This window comes from Esox lucius, chromosome 7 (assembly GCF_011004845.1).
Source record: "Esox lucius isolate fEsoLuc1 chromosome 7, fEsoLuc1.pri, whole genome shotgun sequence".
Taxonomy (NCBI): Eukaryota; Metazoa; Chordata; class Actinopteri; order Esociformes; family Esocidae; genus Esox; species Esox lucius.
The window spans coordinates 32,126,498-32,146,985 of NC_047575.1; the positions used below are offsets into that span (position 1 = coordinate 32,126,498).

The 20,488-nt window shown below is 40.7% G+C and overlaps 2 protein-coding genes across 3 annotated transcripts in view; one reads left to right on the forward strand and one right to left on the reverse strand.

Moving 5' to 3' along the window:
* Positions 1 to 1,335, reverse strand: part of pknox2 (pbx/knotted 1 homeobox 2) — a 110,283-nt gene extending 108,948 nt beyond the window's left edge. The window contains exon 1 of one of the 2 annotated variants that reach the window (XM_013134619.4): positions 1,158 to 1,335. The gene's annotated coding sequence lies outside the window, so the exon portion shown is untranslated. The remainder of the gene's footprint in view (positions 1 to 1,157) is intronic. The other variant, XM_020048371.3, reaches the window with a different exon arrangement.
* Positions 355 to 14,201, forward strand: tmem218 (transmembrane protein 218). Its single transcript, XM_010894015.4, has 3 exons — positions 355 to 817; positions 2,805 to 2,907; positions 13,132 to 14,201. The coding sequence occupies exons 1-3, from the start codon at positions 708 to 710 to the stop codon at positions 13,264 to 13,266; spliced, it is 348 nt and encodes a 115-aa protein (XP_010892317.1). The 5' UTR covers positions 355 to 707; the 3' UTR covers positions 13,267 to 14,201.
* Positions 14,202 to 20,488: the final 6,287 nt, after the last annotated feature.

Consider the following 20,488-nt stretch of genomic DNA (forward strand, 5'->3'; position numbering starts at 1 on the left):
TTAAAGCGGCAATATTTTACAAATCTTTATTATTCAATAGGCAACAATTTTTGTAGGCCGATTTAAGTGTCAGTGCTGGGGATGTATCCCAAAAACTTTCCTGAGGCAGCCTGTGATTAATGTGGTAATTAAGTCATCGTCATTCATTGGATTTGATGCGGTTATTGCCTACTATTGAAAAAGATAGCATTCCAAGTCAATGCTTCGTTGGTTGAATCTAGCAAATACAAGACATTCAACCCAGGATTATCGGAGCGTCAGAATACACTACACTTCCCAGCATAATAGCACCTAGTAACACCCACTTTGTATGGCTCCCTACCGGAGTGATCTACCCTATGAAATGTAAGGTTATTTGTAGTCACGGAAGTCAGATGGTTGCTAAAAAAACGCACATAGTGTGCACAACATTGGGGTCTTGGTTTTTTGCATCTATGCTCTGTATTGCCTTAGTTTTGTGTTATACAAGCGGTCTTAAAAACCAGCACGCGTGCACATGTATTCAATGCACGAGCTAGCCGATTAGCTAGCTTGAACTTCACCAAACCAGACAACAACTTCTGTAAAACAGGTCTAAACGAACCGATTGGCATAATATGATGAAAATAATTTTGTAGAAATGTAATTTCATGCGAATAACTTTGCTTGACCGATAACACTAGTAAACAGCTGTAGCTGGACAGGCTAATAGTTTGGCTTGGTGAAGAATGGCTGGCACGGTATTGGGCGTGGGCACTGGAGTTTTCCTCGTTGTCCTTTGCTGGATTATAGCTCTCGTCCTGACCATGATCCTCCTGAGAGCTACTGGACCAACTAAGTAAGTTGTGTATTTTTTCATATTACCCTGCGTAGCTTACTACATTTACTCTCTGCCAAGAGGCCTGAGTCAGACCATCTGACTGAACCCTATAGGTTCCACGATACAGGCAATAAATATATTGTTGACCTTAGACTGAACTTCTATGGCACCAGGACTGTGCCACCTCAAACGCTTGACAAAGACCTATTGAGACCATACATTAGGTTATACTGTACAAATTATGTATTTCAGAGATATTAAAGGGGCATTATGTAGAAATTGAACATTGTAATATAAATACATGACCATTTAATCTAAATTAAAAGCGGAAGGATAGTGTTTCACAAGATTTACTTACCATAATTTGTTTTGGGTGCATAAAAGCACATCCAAAAATGCTGAATTTATATGAAAGCGCTGGCTTTTGTTGTCAAATGGAAAATGTCACACTGATTCAGAGGCAGCTACATCCCTCTGAGCGACGTGGACGTCCTCGCTAGGGGGAGCCCTCGAGTAGATGTTTTAGCAGGACGTACGAGTGACGTTCGATAAGGAGAGAGCAATTGTCTGGCCATTTGCAAAACCATTATTGTTTTGTGAGTTCTCTTTCTGTTGGCTCTCCAGTGTACCTGTTGTCACCTTCAGGTGCCCCAAAACATGTGACACTGATATACAATGGCTTGTGCAATTGTATTTACATTTCTTTGTTAATAATAACACTACAATTATTGTTTTGTTGGGAATTTGTATTTCTATTTGTATTTCTAAATAAATGAAAAAAAAATTGAGTCTTATTTAAAACGTGATATGTAGAAATTATTCATTATTTTGACATGACAAAAGTGGGAAATAATTAAATAAAGGGGGACTTGACAGACAGGTTATCTTTAAATTTATGTTTTTCTCGGTATAGTGAGAATGTTTAAGGTTTAAGTTTCAGTTTATTTATCAAATGCACCGAAAAACATAGCATCATCCTGCGCAAAGAAATTCTTGTCACATAGTAACCGACATCTACGTAGTAAGATGTCGGTACGTAGTAAAAATAAATCGATAATATACATAACACTGTAAAATATAGCCTAACTAAGACTTATTGTTACAAAGTGAAATTAAATCGACTATTTGTGGTATAAAACACATCATAGTAAAACATCTTAAGACTTCAGTGTCGTTTTTGCCTAAAACAAAACACTTCCCACAATAGAAGAAACAGTGCAGCCTAGTCTGATTTCTAGCATAATCTTTACAGAAAGAATACATTGTCATTGGATAATAGTCATAATTTGATTGATGATCGCTTCTTTCTCCATTTTATTACTTTTAAAATATGCTCATAGACAAGACATCCAGTTTGCTTCACTGTACATCCAGTTAGAGCTGGATGCTGACGTCCAGGCCACTTTGTCCGTCCGGACCATGCCCTCCATCCTCATCACCCGTCCGTCCTGCTCAACATCCCTCATCGCCCGTCCGTCCGGCTCAACATCCAGCACAACATCACTCGTCGGTCGTCCGTCCTGCTAAACACCCACCCGAGGGCTCCCCGTAGCGAGGACGTCCATGTGACCGTGGTGGACGTCCGCATCGCTCTGAGGGATGTAGCCCCTACTGGAGATTCATCCATGTCACTAGTTTGGCGAATGCTCTACGAAATACAGTATATAACTGTGGCTTAGAAAACACAAGCTAAATTCATACATTTATGTTCTGGGCATAAATGAAACGTATTACTACACATTCGTGTTCACTTAGTAGTTAGGTTTTTTGAACATGAACAATATAGCATATGCAGTTTGGCGTTAGCTAGTCCGCTATGTTTTCTGGTATCATTTTATAGAGGATTCATTTGAGTGCTGTAGTGACGCCAGTTGATTTTTGACTTTTTATTCAGGAACATGAATGCCAATTAATATTATTGCATTCATAAAATAATCTTACGCTTTAACATGTTAAGTTTGACAGCCCTATTTTTAAACTATTTGCATTGTTTTCTAACTAACAGGTTAGGGGTCATCCCTGTCTTCTTGTTGGCTCTAGTAGCCACTCTTATCCTGGTGTTCTTCCCCCGCAGCTCAGAGGCCCTGTCACCATTCAAAGACATGGAGGTAAGCAAGAGCACTAATAACATACCTCACACACATGCAAATGCAACTACACTGCAGCTTGCTGCCTCAATAGTAGCCCTGTGAGACAAGAAGACTGTTGTTAAGACCCTAGGGGTTCAAAAACTCTTCAGAAGTGGCAGCCTCTGGTGTCATGTGTTTTGTAATATTGATATTCAAATTGAGCAGGGGGTACTAACCACACAGACTGAACATTGCACAGAGTTCCTGCCTGCTAAATCACTACAGTGCTGTGTAGGCAAGAATTCTTCTCATGGCAAGTGGAGATCTTTGGAATATGAATGGAGTGTTTGAGCTCAGTCAGTTCATCAAATCATTCCTCTGAACATCACAGATGGATTTCTTCCAGCGAGTAAACTGTAATACAGTTTATTTTATCGTCATGGCTTTTGTTTTGTGGTCCATGCATATAGGCCTGGCAGTGTGGCCTGCTGGCCCTGGCTGCAGAGCTGCAGTTGGAACATGTAGTGCTGTGTTTGTCGTGAAGACCGGGTCTGGTTTATCTCTCCCCAACAGCAGTGCAGCACAAACAGACTGCAGCACTTTCCTCATGCACCATGTGCCAAATAACTCAGCCAGATCCGCAAAGCAGCCACCCCACAGACAACACTGCCAGCCGGGCCAGTTTCTGTTCATGGGAAAACCAGAATTACAAGGAGAGTTGGTGTGTGTCTCAAATGATACCCTCTTCTCTATTCAGTGCGCTGGTTTGGCAAGGTTCTGGGACAAAGATGCCATTTGGGACACAGACATGGTGCTGTAGGCTTAGGGTTTTTCCTGTTAGTTTAGGGCCCCTGGGCAAGATCAGCTCACACACACACACACACACCCAATGATTCAGATTCAGACAATCTATTTTTGACTGCATGCATTCATTATGCATTCAGTTTATGTGAATACATTCATTATGTGCTGTTGTTCTGTCTTAATACTTTATAAAGATCTTTGCCTTTCCACAGCTAAGTGTTAATGTAGTTCGTTTTATGTGGTAGAATATGTATTGACTTGAGTTTAAAATCCTGTTAATGTGTAATAAATAAAAACACTAAGCATTTTATTGATTTAAAAGACTACCAGTGGGGTACGTCATTTCTAGTCCATATCTAAATTAAAGTAAAAAAGCAGTATTTGAATTTTTTTATTCTGCTGCTACATGTAGCCTAGATAGTTGTCAGTTTTCTTTAACTGGAATACTAACTATCAATGCACCAAAAATCATTATGAATTGAAACACAAGGTTATAGCACAATTATGTTGTAGAACACTGTCTTTGAAATAGGTTCAACTTTTCCTCAATGATGAAATTACACCTTATTTTTCTGTGATTTACACTCTGGCTATTAGGTGTGTATATACAGACCAGTGACAAATTAAAGGAAAAACCCCAAAAGTGTCTCTCAGTTAGGTGTTGGGCCATCACGACCTGCCAGAACTGCTTCAATGCGCCTTAGTTTATGCGAGTCTGGGGAACTCTAGTAAAGGGATAGAACTCCATTCTTCCAAAACATGTTCCCTCATTTGCTATTTTGATGAAGGTGGGCAGAGAGAGCTGAGATGTGGTGACTGCCAAGGCCATATCATATGACTCACATAATTTTCATACTCATCAAACCATTCAGTGTCATCCGTGCCCCAATAATGGAACCTCTTTCAGAGCCATATCGATTTGTTCCTCTTACCGTCTTAATCCAAATTGAGGTCAACTGGGCCTACTCTGCATTTATTTTTTTACCACATGCCTCAGAGCATGATGGGATTTTATTTGCTTAATTGGATCATGCAGTGAACAGTGGGGAGAACATGCAAGATCTCACCTCGTGGTGCATCAATGATCATGAGGAAGGTGAGGGATCAGCCCAGAACTACACGACAGGACCTGGTCAATGACCTGAAGGGAGCTGGGACCACAGTCTCAAAGAAAACCATTATTAACACACTACGCCGTCATGGATTAAAATCCTGCAGCGCACGCAAGGTCCCCCTGCTCAAGCCAGCGCATGTCCAGGCCCGTCTGAAGTTTGCCAATGACCATCTGGATGATCCAGAGGAGGAATGGGAGAAGGTCATGTGGTCTGATGAGACAAAAATAGAGCTTTTTGGTCTAAACTCCACTCGCCGTGTTTGGAGGGAAAAGAAGGATGAGTACAACCCCAAGAACACCACCCAACCGTGAAGCATGGAGTTGGAAACGTCATTCTTTTGAGGATGCTTTTCTGCAAAGGGGACAGGATGACTGCATCGTATTGAGGGGAGGATGGATGGGGCCATGTATCGCGAGATCTTGGCCAACAACCTCTTTCCCTCATTAAGAACATTGAAGATGGGTCGTGGCTGGGTCTTCCAGCATGACAACAACCCGAAACACACAGCCAGGGCAACTAAGGAGTGGCTCCGTAAGAAGCATCTCAAGGTCCTGGAGTGGCCTAGCCGGTCTCCAGACCTGAACCCAATAGAAAATCTTTGGAGGGAGCTGAAAGTCCGTATTGCGCAGCGACAGCCCTGAAACCTGAAGGATCTGGAGAAGTTCTGTATGGAGGAGGGGGCCAAAAACCCTGCTGCAGTGTGTGCAAACCTTGTCAAGAACTACAGGAAACGTATGATCTCTGTAATTGCAAACAAAGGTTTCTGTACAAAATATTAAGTATCAAATACTTATGTCATGCAATTAAATTAATTACTTAAAAATCATACAATGTGATTTTCTGGATTTTTGTTTTAGATTATGTTACTCACAGTTGAAGAGTACCTATGATAAAAATTGTAAGTAGGAAAACTTGCTTTGTAAGTAGGAAAACCTGCAAAATCTGCAGTGTATCAAATACTTGTTCTCCCCACTGTATATGAACTGTATGACTTTTGTCACCAGCCGTTTCAACAGCTTATTTGCCTGTAATAGGCTTACTAGTATCTACTAACTTACTACTTGGAATAGTTATAGTATTGAGCAATTGTTAGCTAGACTGAAGAGGAACTTTACACTGCCAAAGCTATTTCATTTCATGGGACAATGGTAGTTTTTCTTTCATTCATAAATGATATTGATACAATAACTATCAATATAGATAACTGAATATAAGTGAAAAGAGAGAATTGTGGAAACTCCTATTTTACTGCACAAGGGGTGGTGATCAATAGACTATTACCCCAAAAAGCATGCACAGATGCGTACTTCGAAAATCCACCCGAAATAGTCGCAATATACAGTGGGGCAAAAAAGTCTTACGTCCGCCACCAATTGTGCAAGTTCTCCCACTTAAAAAGATGAGAGAGGGCTGTAATTTTAATCATAGGTACACTTCAACTATGAGAGACAAAATGAGAAAAAAGAAATCCAGATAATCACACTGTAGGATTCTTAATGAATTTATTGCTAAATTATGGTGGAAAATAAGTATTTTGTCACCTACAAACAAGCTAGATTTCTGGCTCTCACAGACCTGTAACTTCTTCTTTAAGAGGCTCCTCTGTCCTCCACTCGTTATCAGTATAAAAGACACCTGTACACAACCGAATTCTGATTAGGAGTTCAGCAGAGGTGGGTGCAAATTGTGTCACCGCTGCTAGGTTGGACCAGTTAATTATTTCTGCTTGATTTTTGGTCAACCCCAAGTGTTTTTCAAACTGACATGAACGCCACTGAAATGGTGTGAAATGTAATGAAATGAGAGCCCACGGGTGCAACATTGGGAGCGTTTTATGAATTGTGCTGGGTAAAACAGCAGCAGTGCACCATGTGGATCTGACAGTCTGGTGACGTCCGTGGAACATAGTTTATTTGGTTTCTGGCCAGCGGATGGAGTCAGAAATGAACGATATGTCGCTTTGGAAACCACACTCAGTGGTCGTTCAACATAACTCTATTGAACTCCGTACACTGATGAGTCAAAGTAGTTTGTATCCATTACCAGTCAACCCCCGTCTGACAGATTACTACTTTCCACAGCCAGACACATTGGAAATATGAAATGAGCTGCACGCAGAAAACAGTTAGAGTGTGTGGGCGTGCGGGTGGGCGTGCGGGTGCGCGTGTGGCCGTGCGCGTGTGCGTGTGTGGGTGTGTGGGTGTGTGGGTGCGCGTGTGGGCGTGCGTGCGCGGGTGGGTGTGTGGCGTGCGCAAGACAGAATGTGTGTGGGTGCGTGTGTGCGTGCGCGGGTGGGTGTGCGGGTGGGTGTGCGGCGTGCGCAAGACAGAATGTGTGTGCTGACAAGGGGCCCTGAAAAAAATATATTAGAACATGTGGTGAAAAAAATCTTTTAATTATTAAAACATTAAAATATTAATTAATACATTAAATTGTTATCCCATCCACTTATCCTATTTCCTTGTTTTTGGCAAAAAGATAACATCCAGAGACCCTCCACATGAAATGGTCCGGTCTCCAAACCAGGTGCGAACGGTACTTGCTAGCAGTGAATTGCGTGTGAGAAGTACCGGTGGACCATCGAGGATTTCTCCACTTACTAAATATTAAGAAAGAAAAACGAAAAGAGAGAAAAGAGAGGGTGACGGATAGTATGTTACACAAAAGGGAGGTGGGTGTAGACCATGAGTGGTGGAAATGAACCTGTTAGCTTAGTCCATAGTCAAATAGGCTACTTTTGCACCCCTAACGTTAGTTTTTTTTGATATCTTCACAGAAAATTCTGAGTGTTTACATTTCGTTCCTCTTTTAACCGACATTTAATCAATGCAGGCATACTTTTAGCAAACTATTGATACTAAATCAGTTGTTCTTGCCCCTGCCTGATGCCAAACCCAACAGGCCCATCAGCCCTGTTTGCCCATCCCCGTACCCCTGAACCAGCACTACTCCGGTGGGATTTATTTTTATTATTATTAAAAAAAGAAAATAATTAAATCATATTCAATAAAAAATTCAAACCTTCTGTTTCATTCTATAGATGCTAATGTAAATTTATTTAATTGAAGAGGTTAATGTATATTAAAATGATCATTCAACAACTCCTTGACTCATGTGCATGGTAATATAAAGGAAAGACTTTCAGAGGACTCCATGTAGTTACGAATAATAAAATGTATGGTGTTTATTCTATTTTCTTCACTGTTAACAGAGTATGTTAAAGAAAACTTCTTAGACAAAGTAAAGTAATTCTTACATATATCTTATGCAACCACTGTCCAAAACCCCAGACACCCACTTCGTTACAGCAAATCACACAGCTGTTCACCACCTGTCTTAAAGTGACGGTAACCAAATGAGAAATATATAGAATGACAATGCATCCCATGCCTATACAATGTACATCAATCATAGTCTCCTACCATAGTAAAATGTCAGAAATTACGATAAAAATAATTGGACAACAATTTATGCCCAGTATTTACTATATGGTAGTGATACTATTCCCTGAGCACTCATACACCTCTGTGTGTGCGCGCACGCGTATGAGAGAGTGTGTGTTGCAGAGGGAGGGAGTGTTTGTGGGAGAAAGCTTGTGTGTGTGAGCAAGAAACACCTTCTTTTTGGAGGTGTTAAATGAGTGGGAGGTTAGAGAGAGAGCCAGCCATTGACTCGGACAGTGCTGCTAGTATGATACATGTTGTGGCATTGATGAAGCTGCGTCACTTTGGCTGTTTCGTACGCACGCACGTTAAACTTAGTCTTGCAGGCTGCTCTCCAATTTCCAGCGATCGCACACTTGCTTGGTCGGGTGAGGGGCTTTGTAACTTTTTTTCTCTGTAGCACTACAGCCTGCCACGAGCTTGAAGAGATGCCAAAGTTGCTGATTGACATGGTGCCCAGGTGGAATGGTGTGCTGAATACACTAGGAAGGTTCCTGGAGCTGCAGCCAGCAATCTCAGCATCTCTGCTGTCACTAGAGATGTGCAGATCGTGAACGATTTGTTCTTTTTGAGCTACTTTTTACTAACTCGAGAGTAACAAGTTATTTTTAGTAACTCGTTCAACTGTATCGTTCATTCGAAACGGTTTGCAGGGGATTTCTACAGCATCATATGTTTCAAATGTGATCCTCCAACTAAGTGCTCCAACCAACAGTTGTTCTTTTTATATTCGCACAATAAAAATTTTAAGCCAGCAGCATTATGTAGACATGTTTATAACTGATAATTGGATGCAGGCCAGGGTATAATAATGAATGCAGTTAATTGATTATTGATGATAGACACATTTATGTCAAAACATAAACGTGATGTTTTGCAGAAAAAAAAAGGCTTGTGAACTCAATTACATTTTATTGTTTGTTTGAATTACTGTTTTGTTAATTCGAACGGCTAGCCACAGAGTTCTAGATTATCAGTGACTGTGTTCGCAATACTATTATTATTCTTTATTTATTGTTATTAAAGTGCACTTTTCTGGAAGACTTTCATTATTTTCAAAGACAAGTCAGAGCCTTAGCTAATTTGCCATTATTTCATTTCATGGTCTATAAATTAGGTACTTTTTATTTTAAATTATTGATATTTTGTACAAAAAAATAGAAGCTATGTATTTTGGTTATTCATATTTGTTAAATAAATTGTTCAATGTAATATTTTGAGCCAGGTCGTCCATGTTTATCTTTCATCTTTTGTAATCTGCCATGTTATACAAGCTAAAGGGTTCCCAGTGCAGTTCATAGCCTTCAATCTCCGCGAGTCTCTCTTAAGAAATAGTGGTATTCCGAATCAAATCAAGACCATAAAATCTGGAAATCAGTGCCTATGCACAGCACTAACATTCAGGTGTTTATTGTTTAAATAAGCATGTCTGCCTTTTCTGGCGGAAGACAGGCTTTTTTAACTGAGCTGTTTGTGTTGCCAACTTTAAAATAAGCAATAAGTGTATTAGAGTGCTATGCTACTTCGACTGCATGTGAATATTACTAGCTACGTAACTACAACCCGAAAAAAGTTGGGACGCTGCGTAAAATGCAAATAAAAACTGAATGCAAATAATTTCTTTATATTTAATTGAAAATAGTACAAAGACAACAAAATACATACCCATTTTGAATTTGATGCCAGCAACATGTTTCAAAACAGTTGGGATGGGCATGTTTACCACTGTGTTGCATCACCTTTTCTTTTACCAAAATACTCTAAGCGTTTGGGAACTGAGGTGACCAACTGCTGTAGTTTTGAAAGTGAAACGTATTCCCATTCTTGCATGATGTACAATTTTGGCTGCATAACAGTTCGGGGTCTCCTTGGTCGTATTTTTCTTTTTATAAAGCGCCATATGTTTCAATGGGTGATGGGTCTAGGCTGCAGATAGGCCAGTTTAGCACCCAGGCTCTTACTATTTAGTCATGCTCTTGAAATGTGTGCAGAATGTGGTTTGGCATTGTCTTGCTGAAATAAGCAAGGCCTTCCCGGAAAAAGGTATCATCTGGATGGCAGCATATGTTGCACCAAAACCTGTATATATTGTTTAGCATTGATGATGCCTTCACAGATGTGCAAGTCACCCATGCCATGTGCTCTAATGTACCCCCATACCATTACGGATGCTGGCTTTTGAAATGTACGATGATAAGAAGCTGATTGGTCCCTCTCCTTATTAGTCCAGAGGACGCAACGTCCATGATTCCCAAAAAATATTTAAAATTGTGATTTGTCAGACCACAGGACAGTTTTCCACTTTGCCTCAGTCCATCTTAAATGAGCTCGGGCCCAGAGAAGGAGGAGGCAGTTCTGGATCTTACTTATGGTTTCCTCTTTGCATGGTAGAGTTGTAACTTGCATTTGTGGATGCAGCAACATACTGCGTTCACAGACAATGTTTTTCAGAAGTGTTCCTGAGCCACTGCAGTGATTTCTATGACAGAATTTTTATGCAGTGCCGCCTGAGGGCATGAAGATCATGGGCATCCAGTATTGGTTTTCGGTCTTGTCCTTTGCATACAGAGATTTCTCCAGATTCTCTGAATCTTTTAATGATATTATGTAGCATAGATGATGAGATCTCTTTGCAATTTTACACTGAGAATTTTTTTTCTTAGATTGTTGCACTATTTGCCCATACAGTCTTTCACAGACTGGTGAACCCCATCTTCTCTGGAATGACCTTTTAATACCCAATCATGTTGCTGACCTGTTGTCAATTGACCTAATTGGTTGTGTGATATTCCACCTGGTTTAGGTTTTTAGCATTACACAACTTTCCCAGTCTTGTTGCCTCTGTCCCACTTTTTTGAAACATGTTGCTGGACTCAAATTCAAAGTGGGCATATTTTTCAAGAAACACAATGCCCAGTTTTCACATTTTATATTTTGTCTTTGTACTATTTTCTATTGAATATAGGGTTTAAATTATTTGCACGTTGCATTCTATTTTTATGTATATTTTATGCATAGTTCCAACTTTTTTGGAAATTGGGTTATAGTTTGAGAGTTGATCTAGCTACCCAAAATGATTACCAACCTTTGCTGAACATTAAGTCCTGTTATCATTGCCTCCATGTCAACTAACGCAGTAGGTATGCACTACTAACTGAGCCAGAAGAGAGAGAAAATATATACATGTGAATGATGGAGTTTGTGTGTATGCAAATGTGCATTTGTGTGTGTGTGTGACCACAAGTCTGTAAATGTGAAAGAAGCGGCTAACCTCTCGCTGTTAAACAAAAGCAAAATATCACAGTGCCAATTAGGCCAGCCCCAGACAGGGCCCCAGTACCATGCGGCTCGATGCCACATTAATAAAACATGGGCCCAGCTCTGGGCTCTGCTTGGTGGCTAATTGGCAAATTACAAAGTGAGATGCGTTAAATGAGAGAACACTGCATTGCCTCCTGGTAAGATTTGGGCTTCGTATGGTGAAGCAGGTCTGCAGGGAAATGTGCTTTTTGGTTTTCTTTTCGACTCTTCCCTCAGGATTCCTGTTTCATTCCAACTGGGAAAAGGATAAACCCAACAGCAACGGTCCATGGGTAACCTTGTACTGAAGTCATAGGGATCCACATACATGCTCACTGGGTGTTCTGGATTAACCAAGATGATGGAGCCCTCCTTGATAGAGTCCTCCTTGATGTTGTGAACAATGTATTATATTAAATAAGTAATATTCGACTTCGGTAAATGGGCGTACTTGTAGTTATTGTCTTTTGAGGAAGATTGGACTTGATGTTTTTTTTTTACCATACAAATCTTTAGTTGATCCATTTCAGTTGCGGGGTTCAGTAAATTATCAAACATTAATAGTGACCTTTGTTTTTGTAATGTTCTTCTTGGCTGACATTCCTTTGCCGTGTCCATTACTTGACCTCATCCATGTTTGCTTCAGTACCAAAAGAATAGCTGTTAGAAAAGTGAACTTGTGGTGCAACAACGGTCATGATGTTGTAGTTCAGCTGACTGTATTGGACAGAAGGGCCCTGCTTTCTGATTTCCTGGAGCCAGGGATTTTGTGGCGCTCTTGTGACATCTGTTGGAAGAAAGAGGAAGTGTTAACACAAGCATACTCAAACTGTCATCAGTTCGGGTAACCAGTCCAGAGGCAGTCGGTACACATCGGAGAATGACACAAATATAAAGACAAAATGTGAAGCGTGGGTCCCAAGGTCCCTGATACCAGACAGCTGTGAAACCGTGGGGTGTGCACCATTGAATTTCTGCACAAACAAATCTGAAATAATCTCAGGGATGCTCCGCTGTGTTCTCGTCATCGTCACCTAGGGCTTTAGTCTTGACCTGATTGAATTAAATAGGAAACCAAATTCATTGGGTAAATGCTTACCTTCACTGGCATGCTGGAGAAGTGTGCTCTTCACAAAACTTCTGCTTTCATGTCTACCAGATGGACACTAACTCTTAGAAATGGTTGCATGTTGTTTTTCCTTATTTGTTCGGTATATCTTTTAGCCTACATTAAAATGCTCCTATCAATTACACTTGCACACCGTTTAAAACAATCTTAAGAACAACTAATGTTTCAGATGATGGTTGTTTGACCAAAAGCTTCAGATTGCAAGACGTGCATTCAAGGGAAAGGGTGCAGAAACAATCTTTCTAGTTGTTCCCGCTCACTGAAAGTCCTGGCTGCTGGATGTCATGTTTATTGCACTATTCAAGGAAATTAATAAACACTTGTGGTGTCACCATTGGCGAAAGCTGTTTATTATTGTCAGTAGTCAATCTTGTCCTCATCATTAGTTTGGACTTTGATCAAGGCTGGTGTATTTGATGAATCCGTTCAATACATGTCTGAACATCACAACCCTATCTCTCTCCTCCTGCAGATCGTGGACACTTTCTTCATTGGTCGATACGTCCTGCTGTCGGTGGCCAGCGTGGGTTTCCTGGTTGCTCTGTTCGGCCTGCTGCCCCTGCATTTTCTGGAAGCCGTCTATGCCAAACCCTTGAAAACACACTAGTGTGGAGTGGCCAGGCCAAATTGGCCCACTAGACTGGTGGCTAAGGCCCAATGTGCAGTGCTGGATATGAGAAGAGGCCAACTAAGAGGGTCCTAGTGAAATGGAGCGCAGGACTGGTTGGCATCTGGGCCAAAACACAGGCAGGGCCAATGTTTTCTGTGGGCAACACTTGTTTGTTGTTGCAGGGAGTCTGGGGCCAACCAAAATTAAAGGAATAAGTCACCCTCTTATAGGTGCCATTTTTGGATGTTTTGTAGTCATGCCAGTCATACCATGTTGTTTTCATTTAAATGGTTGGTGAGCGCTTATATTAACAGAAAATATTTATCGTTAGGTTCAGAGGATGAATTAAAGTTTTTCTAATGTGTTTTACTCAACTTTTATTTCTACTGCAAATGAATATTTGCACAGTACAGTGTTGGGAATCTTACTTTCTTAAAAGGTTCCTGATGCTAAATATGCTAAAAAAAAAGTAAAATAATAATATGAAAATAAATACTTTTCATTAAATTATCCAGCATCAAAATGCAATAAATAAAGATTGGAGGGCAAGTTCTTCTGTTGCAGAACCCAGCATGAATATGCATTAAACATGTTGTCTTCCTCGTTTAGATGTCACTGGGTGGGGTTTTAATTCATTGGGCTTAACTAAGATATCATATTTGATAACATTCGTCATAGCTGTCTGATTCCTGAAGTCTCTCAAGTCAGTCAAGCTAATTGAATGAAGACGGAGCTGTCAGTAGCCCCCTTGCGTATTTATATGGAGTGTGTTAACTTCAGGTGCCTTCTGTGCTCTGTCACATTTGCTGTCATTTAAACCAGATTGCATCTACACTCAACTACAGTGGTGAAAGATCATCTCAAAAACCCATCGATAAAACTGTTCTGATCTCATGCAATTTCGGTCTCTGATAAAACTGCGTAATTGCTTATCAAAAGAGTGCATTGTACTGTGTGAAAATGCCTTCAGAAATTCTAAAAGTAGATGGTATGTTTCTGTATATTTTATTTCAACACAACATCAAAAGTTATGTCCCTGGGAGGCCAGTTCTGTATTACCTTGAAAGACATAAACTACATCCTATAAGGAATCCATTCAGAAGTACTATAATTATTAACCTCAGGATTAGTTACAGACCTAGTGTATGACAAATTTATTGCTACTAAGCTTTAGCTGTCATGGAAGATCTAATAGACAATATCGTTCAAGAGAAAATTGACTTTTTTTAAATTGATTAACGTTTTAATGAACTCTGTACTGTTGTCATTGTTTTGGTGGTCTCTTCCAACTAAACACTGACAGCAAATAAATATTAACATTGTGAAATAGGAGTATGTTCTTTCAATTTTCTATGGGTTTTTCAATTACATTTCCCCCTGTAATTTAATTATAACAGAGGCCAGAGAAATTACTATACCCAAAAGGGCCACTACACATCTTGTCACTAGATTACATTTACTACATAAAATCCTTGATTCTGGTAGTTTACTGGTAAATGTGTTTCCTGTGATACACCTCCATTTGCTACCCCAAACATAAGGGAACGTTTATGGTTAATTTGAACTATTTCAATATAGTAACCTAAAGAAGTCTTTGCTCCTGTTTTTATCAGTCTTTTGTTCTTTATCTTATACTGTTGCATGTTGGCAATATTATGATAGTACCATGAATGATTCCACAGAGTATGAAGCTTTTTAGAATCTAGGGTCTCAATTACAATTGCTTATCCCCCCTCTTGGCTTCTTACAGACGCATCCCCCAGTTTAAAGTACTGAGCCCAAAGGGACGTGCAGTGAAATTCCAACCAGGATGATGAAAGAGAATCTAATGAATCAAAACCAATCCTATTAGTTCCAGCCCATGTATCCACACAGAGGCCTTTTCTACACAGTCCGGCCCATCCACCACCACAGGTCCCTCTCAGAAAGGCTGGGAAACGGAGGGTGGTGGTGATGGGCATGGATCTGAAATCATTTAACCCAAGGGGGGGGGGGGGGGGGGCTCCTGGCCTGTAGTCGGCCGCGTGATCGCCAAAAAAACATGATCCTTCTTATAGAGGGGTAAACTAATGTCATAAAGCGGTAGAATGTTTTGACAGTGGTTTGATGGGATTTACCTGGTAGGGGTGATGTCAACCAATGTGGCCTACATGTTTAAATCAGGCTGTTTTGTTTTTGGAATGTATGAGGGTTGTCATTGAAATTGTCTTTTGAAAGTAGTTTGTTTTCTGCAACAAAAGATATTTCAAGGTCACAATATTGCTCCAAATCTGACACTTCAAGGCCTGTGGAAATCACAAGTCCAAAGTACTCTAGCAGATCTTAGTGCATTTCTTTGGACTTTTTCCCTCTTTCTTTTGCTTGATCCCTTTTTCATTTTTGTTACCAAACTCACCCTCTAGGTAGTGGGAAAATGGGCAGAACAAAGCGTCTGGGGGTTTGAGACTCATTTGGGACTTCGATCCAGAGCCTTTGTGGAGCAGCCAGCTGGATATACAAAGAGATGGGGGAGACTGGAGAGATATGTGGGGGCAAAGAGGTGTGTGTAAAACCCAGGATGTGGGAGTGGGTGCTTAGTTTTGAAGCAGGGGAGGGTTAAAAGGAGGGGAAGGGGATGGTGCTCCTCACTAGATGCTGTATTTAGGTCCACTGAAGCAGAACTCCTGCCTTCCTTTCACACCACCAACACCTCCTCCATCCTCCCTTGTGCAATATGGCCAGTTTCACTAAGTCTTTCTACTCACTCAAGCTAACCCTGACAATCCTCTATCACTACTCCAACATCCTTACCGAAAGGTCAGAGCATCCATCCATAGAGACAAGTCCATGGTTTGGCAGTACGAGTATTGACCTTAGATTTAGGATCCACTTCAAAATAAGATATGGATGGTAATGGAACAATTGTTCAACCACGGTGAATATCAAAGAAACAGAGGAAGAGAAAAGACCACACCAACTTTGTTGTCTCTAGCTTGAACATTTAATGGTTCGTTTAAGCATGTTAAGATAAACTAAACATATGAAACAAAGTTGGTGTGGTCTGTAGTTCAAATGGTTCAAAAGAAAGAGATACTGTTAGTATCCCATCAAAGTAAATTAAGAAATACCACTGGAGACACAAAAGTATTTCTATAAGTTGTGTACAAGTAACCTAAGAGTTTCTAGCTTAAACAGTGATGAATAGCATTTAAAAGATTAATAATAATAAATATAACTATGTATAAGATCGATCATGGGACCTTCGCAAGCCCCAGGAATAAGAAGTATGTCATAGATCGAACCTAGGGCCTAAGCAAGCCCCAGTAATACGAAATAAGTTGAAAATTGAACCTGGGGCCCTTTGCTACGCAAACCACCAGTGATAAAAATAATTTGGGCACAGGGGAAAGGCAATAAGAATGGGTGAGCCTCCCCTGAATCTTTCCTGAGCCCAAATTTGAATTAGGGTTCCCTAACCAACAAGTGGAACTCTGTGGACATCCAAAACTCTGGCAAGTCCCCTCACTGCCCTGGCTTGGCTGGTTGCTTCACCATAGCTGGAAAAAATAAATGTAGGTAGAAATTAGCTTGGTGCTGGGTTTCCCCGGCAACAGACGGTGTATTTTTGGGGCTGAGGAGTGTGGATTTTCTCACTACCTCCCTGGTCTCGCTCCATTACTCCCTTTGTGTGTTGCCAGAGAGTGCTGTCGGCGCCCCACACACCCGGGAACAAATCCCGAGTCCCAGGACCCGACGTCGCCTCGACCTCTTACTCCTCTCTCAGGAGGGGATTACCCCAAAGCTGCTTCACCCGGAGGGAAGATGAAGGCCCAATTTAGAGGTCAAAGTTCTATCCAATTGCCCCCCCGGCAGCTTGGACCCGACACCCCAACGTGGGGTAAAGCGTGGCTATTTTGGGGTCGCTGTTGGAAGAGGTGTCCGAACATAGACCACCTCCTGGGTAAAGGCTTAAGAAAGACTATGGTCATAAAGATTGAGATAAAAATGTGTTGACACATGCTCACTGTAGTCTAATGGAAAGAAATGTTGATCAGATGATCGGGCCAGGACACCTGTTGGTTTTACTGTTTACATAATACATTTTGGATAATCAGACCGAAGAACTCCGAACTGTAATGGGCGCTACATAGTCAACATAGTATTCTGGGGCGGAGACTTGTGCTTTTGAGTGGCGGACTCTGAACACCTTTGTTTTTTGACAACAACGTTGTGCAAAAACAACAGTGCAATTCTGCCTAATAGTATATATCCAAAGAGGGGGTATAGCGTGGGTTCCAGAGTAAGTTCAATGATGTCTCCCTCGCTTCCTTTGCTCTTAGTGCCCTTTGACTGTGGTGGCCATATTTATCTGATTGTTGTGTATCTGGCATGCTACTTTTTGTTTATTGAACTAGCCACAAAAATGCAGTCAAACATGAGTATCATTTATGATTTAGAATAGTTTCTTTAGATCTCTATACTTCAGTGTTTCATCCGCGTACAGACACAGAGATGGAATGTACAGGTGCTTTTAGTGTCCACTCAGATGCTCTTCAAAATTCTAGAGACATTGCATTTTCAAATGAGTGGTAAAAAGCAAATCTGTAAATTAACATAAATTGTATTAAGAAGAGAACTAACTAGCTCGATGAGAAGTAACGTTCTTCCTTACCAATGTTTACCATGCTTGTATTTTCTAAAAAAATACTCCGTAATGCCCCTCCAGGATACGCATGCTTTTGCTGGGCTGCATAAGAACATTGTCCTGAGGCCAGTCCAGCATTTTATTGGCAGTGTACTTCTGGTTGTCATTGTGCCACAATCTGAGGTCCAGGGAACGTTCGGTCAGGTATTCTCCCTGTCACTGAGAATCATTCCCACAGCATGATGCTCCCACCACCCTGCTTCACCATAGGTATGGTATTAGCCTGATGATAAACCGTACCTTGTTTTCACCAGGCAGGCCCTTAGAATGTGGGTCGAATAGTTTGATTTTGGTTTCATCAGATGGATAAATGTATTCCTCATGCTCTCAGAGTCCTTCAGGTGGCATGTCATATGTCAGCATAAAGGCCTGAATGATGGAGTGCTGCAGAGATAATTGTCCTTCTGGTGTGTTCTCCCATCTCTGCAAATTAAATCTGAAGGTCTATTAGAGTGGCCATTGGGGTCTTGGTCACCTCTCTGACCAAAGCCTTTCTTGCCAAGGCCAGCTTTTTGAAAAGTTTTGGTAGTTCCAAATGTTTTCCATTTCACAATGGCGGAGCCTACTGTACACATTTTTTATGTTTTGGCATTTTTTTTTAGAACTTCCCTAGATCTAGGCCTCAACACAATTCATCTCAGATGTCTACAGAGTGTTATTTAGACTTCATGGCTTGGTTTTTGCTCTGACATGTGCTGTGAAATGTGTGGTCAATCAATTGAATTTGCTAAAGGTGGACTATAATCAATTCTGGAGACATGAAGTTCTAGAGACTAAAACGATCAAAAGACACTGGATGCATTAGTTCAGTTTGGTGTGTCATGCAAAATCTTTGGTCATCTTGCATGAACCGCACATTTGAGATCTCCCCAGAGTGGCTCAATGATATTAAGGTCAGGAGACTGTGATGGCCACTCCAGAACCTTCACATTTTCTACTGTAACCACTGGAGGGTCAACTTGGCCTTGTGCTTAGGGTCATTGCCATGCTGGAAAGTCCAAAAGCATACCATGCACAGCTTTTGTGCAGAAGAATGCATATTGTCTGCCACTATTTTCTGATAACATGCTGTGTTCATCTTGCCATACATTTTCACAAGATACCCGTGCTTTTAGAGCTCACACACCCCCAAAACATCAGTGAGCCACCACCATGCTTCACAGTGGGGATGGTATTCTGTTCACTATAGGCGTTGTTGACCCCTCTCCTACATAGCGCTTATGGTTGTGACCATAAAGCTTTATTTTGGTCTGGTCACTCCAAATGACGGTGTGCCAGAAGCTGTGAGGTGTGTCAAGGTGTTGTTGGGCATATTGTAACCAGGCTTTTTTTTGGCATTGGGGCAGTAAAGGCTTCTTTCTGGTAACTCGACCATGCAGCTAATTTTTGTTCAAGTATCATCATATTGTGCTCCTTGAAATAACCACACCGTCTTTTTCCAGAGCAGCCTGTATTTCTCCTGAGGTTACCTGTGGGTTTTTCTTTGTATCCCAAACTATTCATCTGGCAGTTTTGGCTGAAATCTTTCTTGGTCTACCTGACCTTGGCTTGGCATCAAGAGATCCCCGAACAGTACTGAATGGCATTTGCAAGGCTTTGGATATATTTTTATATCCTTTTCCATCTTTTTAAAGTTCCATCACCTTGTTATGCAGGTCTTTTGACAGTTCTTTTCTGCTCCCCATGGCTCAGTATCTGGCCTGCTCCGTGCATCCACGTGTGAGCAAATAAACTCATTGACTACTTATACACAGACACTAATTGGTATTTAAAAAGCAACTGGTGTTGGAGATTCACCTTTAATCGCCATTTTCATCTGTGTGTGTCACCTTGTATGTCTGTAACAAGGCCAAACATTCAAGGGTATGTAAACTTTTGGGTGATTTCTGTTATCATTATAATTTTAAAAGGAGCCAAACAACTATGTGATAATAAATGGCTTCATTTGATCACTATGCTTAAATAAAAGACCAAAATATCACAATTTCTGCAAAACCTATGAGCAGAACTGTATACAAGCCAAACTCATTCAGGTGGTAATTAATTAGGTAGGAATAATAATATGGTAGTATTATTTAATAATAGCATGATTCATATTAGAATAAACAGATAAACTGGCTAGCTAATTAGGTTGTAATGAAATATATTTCCACAGCAATTATTCCTTATCCACCTCATTATCAACGACACCACTCATCCCAGCACACATTTCATCCACTTACTATCAGACAGAGGGTCTGCACCAGAGCATGAGATCTACCAAAGACAGCTTCTATTTGCAAGTCATTAGAACTGCTCAACACTAAAACTGGAGTGACAACACAAACATCCCCCTCAACGCACACACACGGGGTCATTCCTACAATGCAGTGACACAAAAAATAAATAAATCAAAATCAGGTACTTTAATCCGAATAAACGTAGACCGATTGTTCACATGAGATCACAAGCCATTTCTACCCTGTAGGGGGACACAACTATATGTTCTTTATTTTCATCAAATAATTATTAAACTACAATTATTGTGTTTCAGAA

What these genes read in the sequence shown, in the direction of transcription:
- tmem218 (XM_010894015.4), top strand. Translation starts at nt 708, where the DNA reads ATGGCTGGCACGGTATTGGGCGTGGGCACTGGAGTTTTCCTCGTTGTC. An exon ending in AGAGCTACTGGACCAACTAA is followed by an intron (nt 818 to 2,804) that starts GTAAGTTGTGTA and finishes TCTAACTAACAG; the next exon opens with GTTAGGGGTCATCCCTGTCT. An exon ending in CACCATTCAAAGACATGGAG is followed by an intron (nt 2,908 to 13,131) that starts GTAAGCAAGAGC and finishes CTCCTCCTGCAG; the next exon opens with ATCGTGGACACTTTCTTCAT.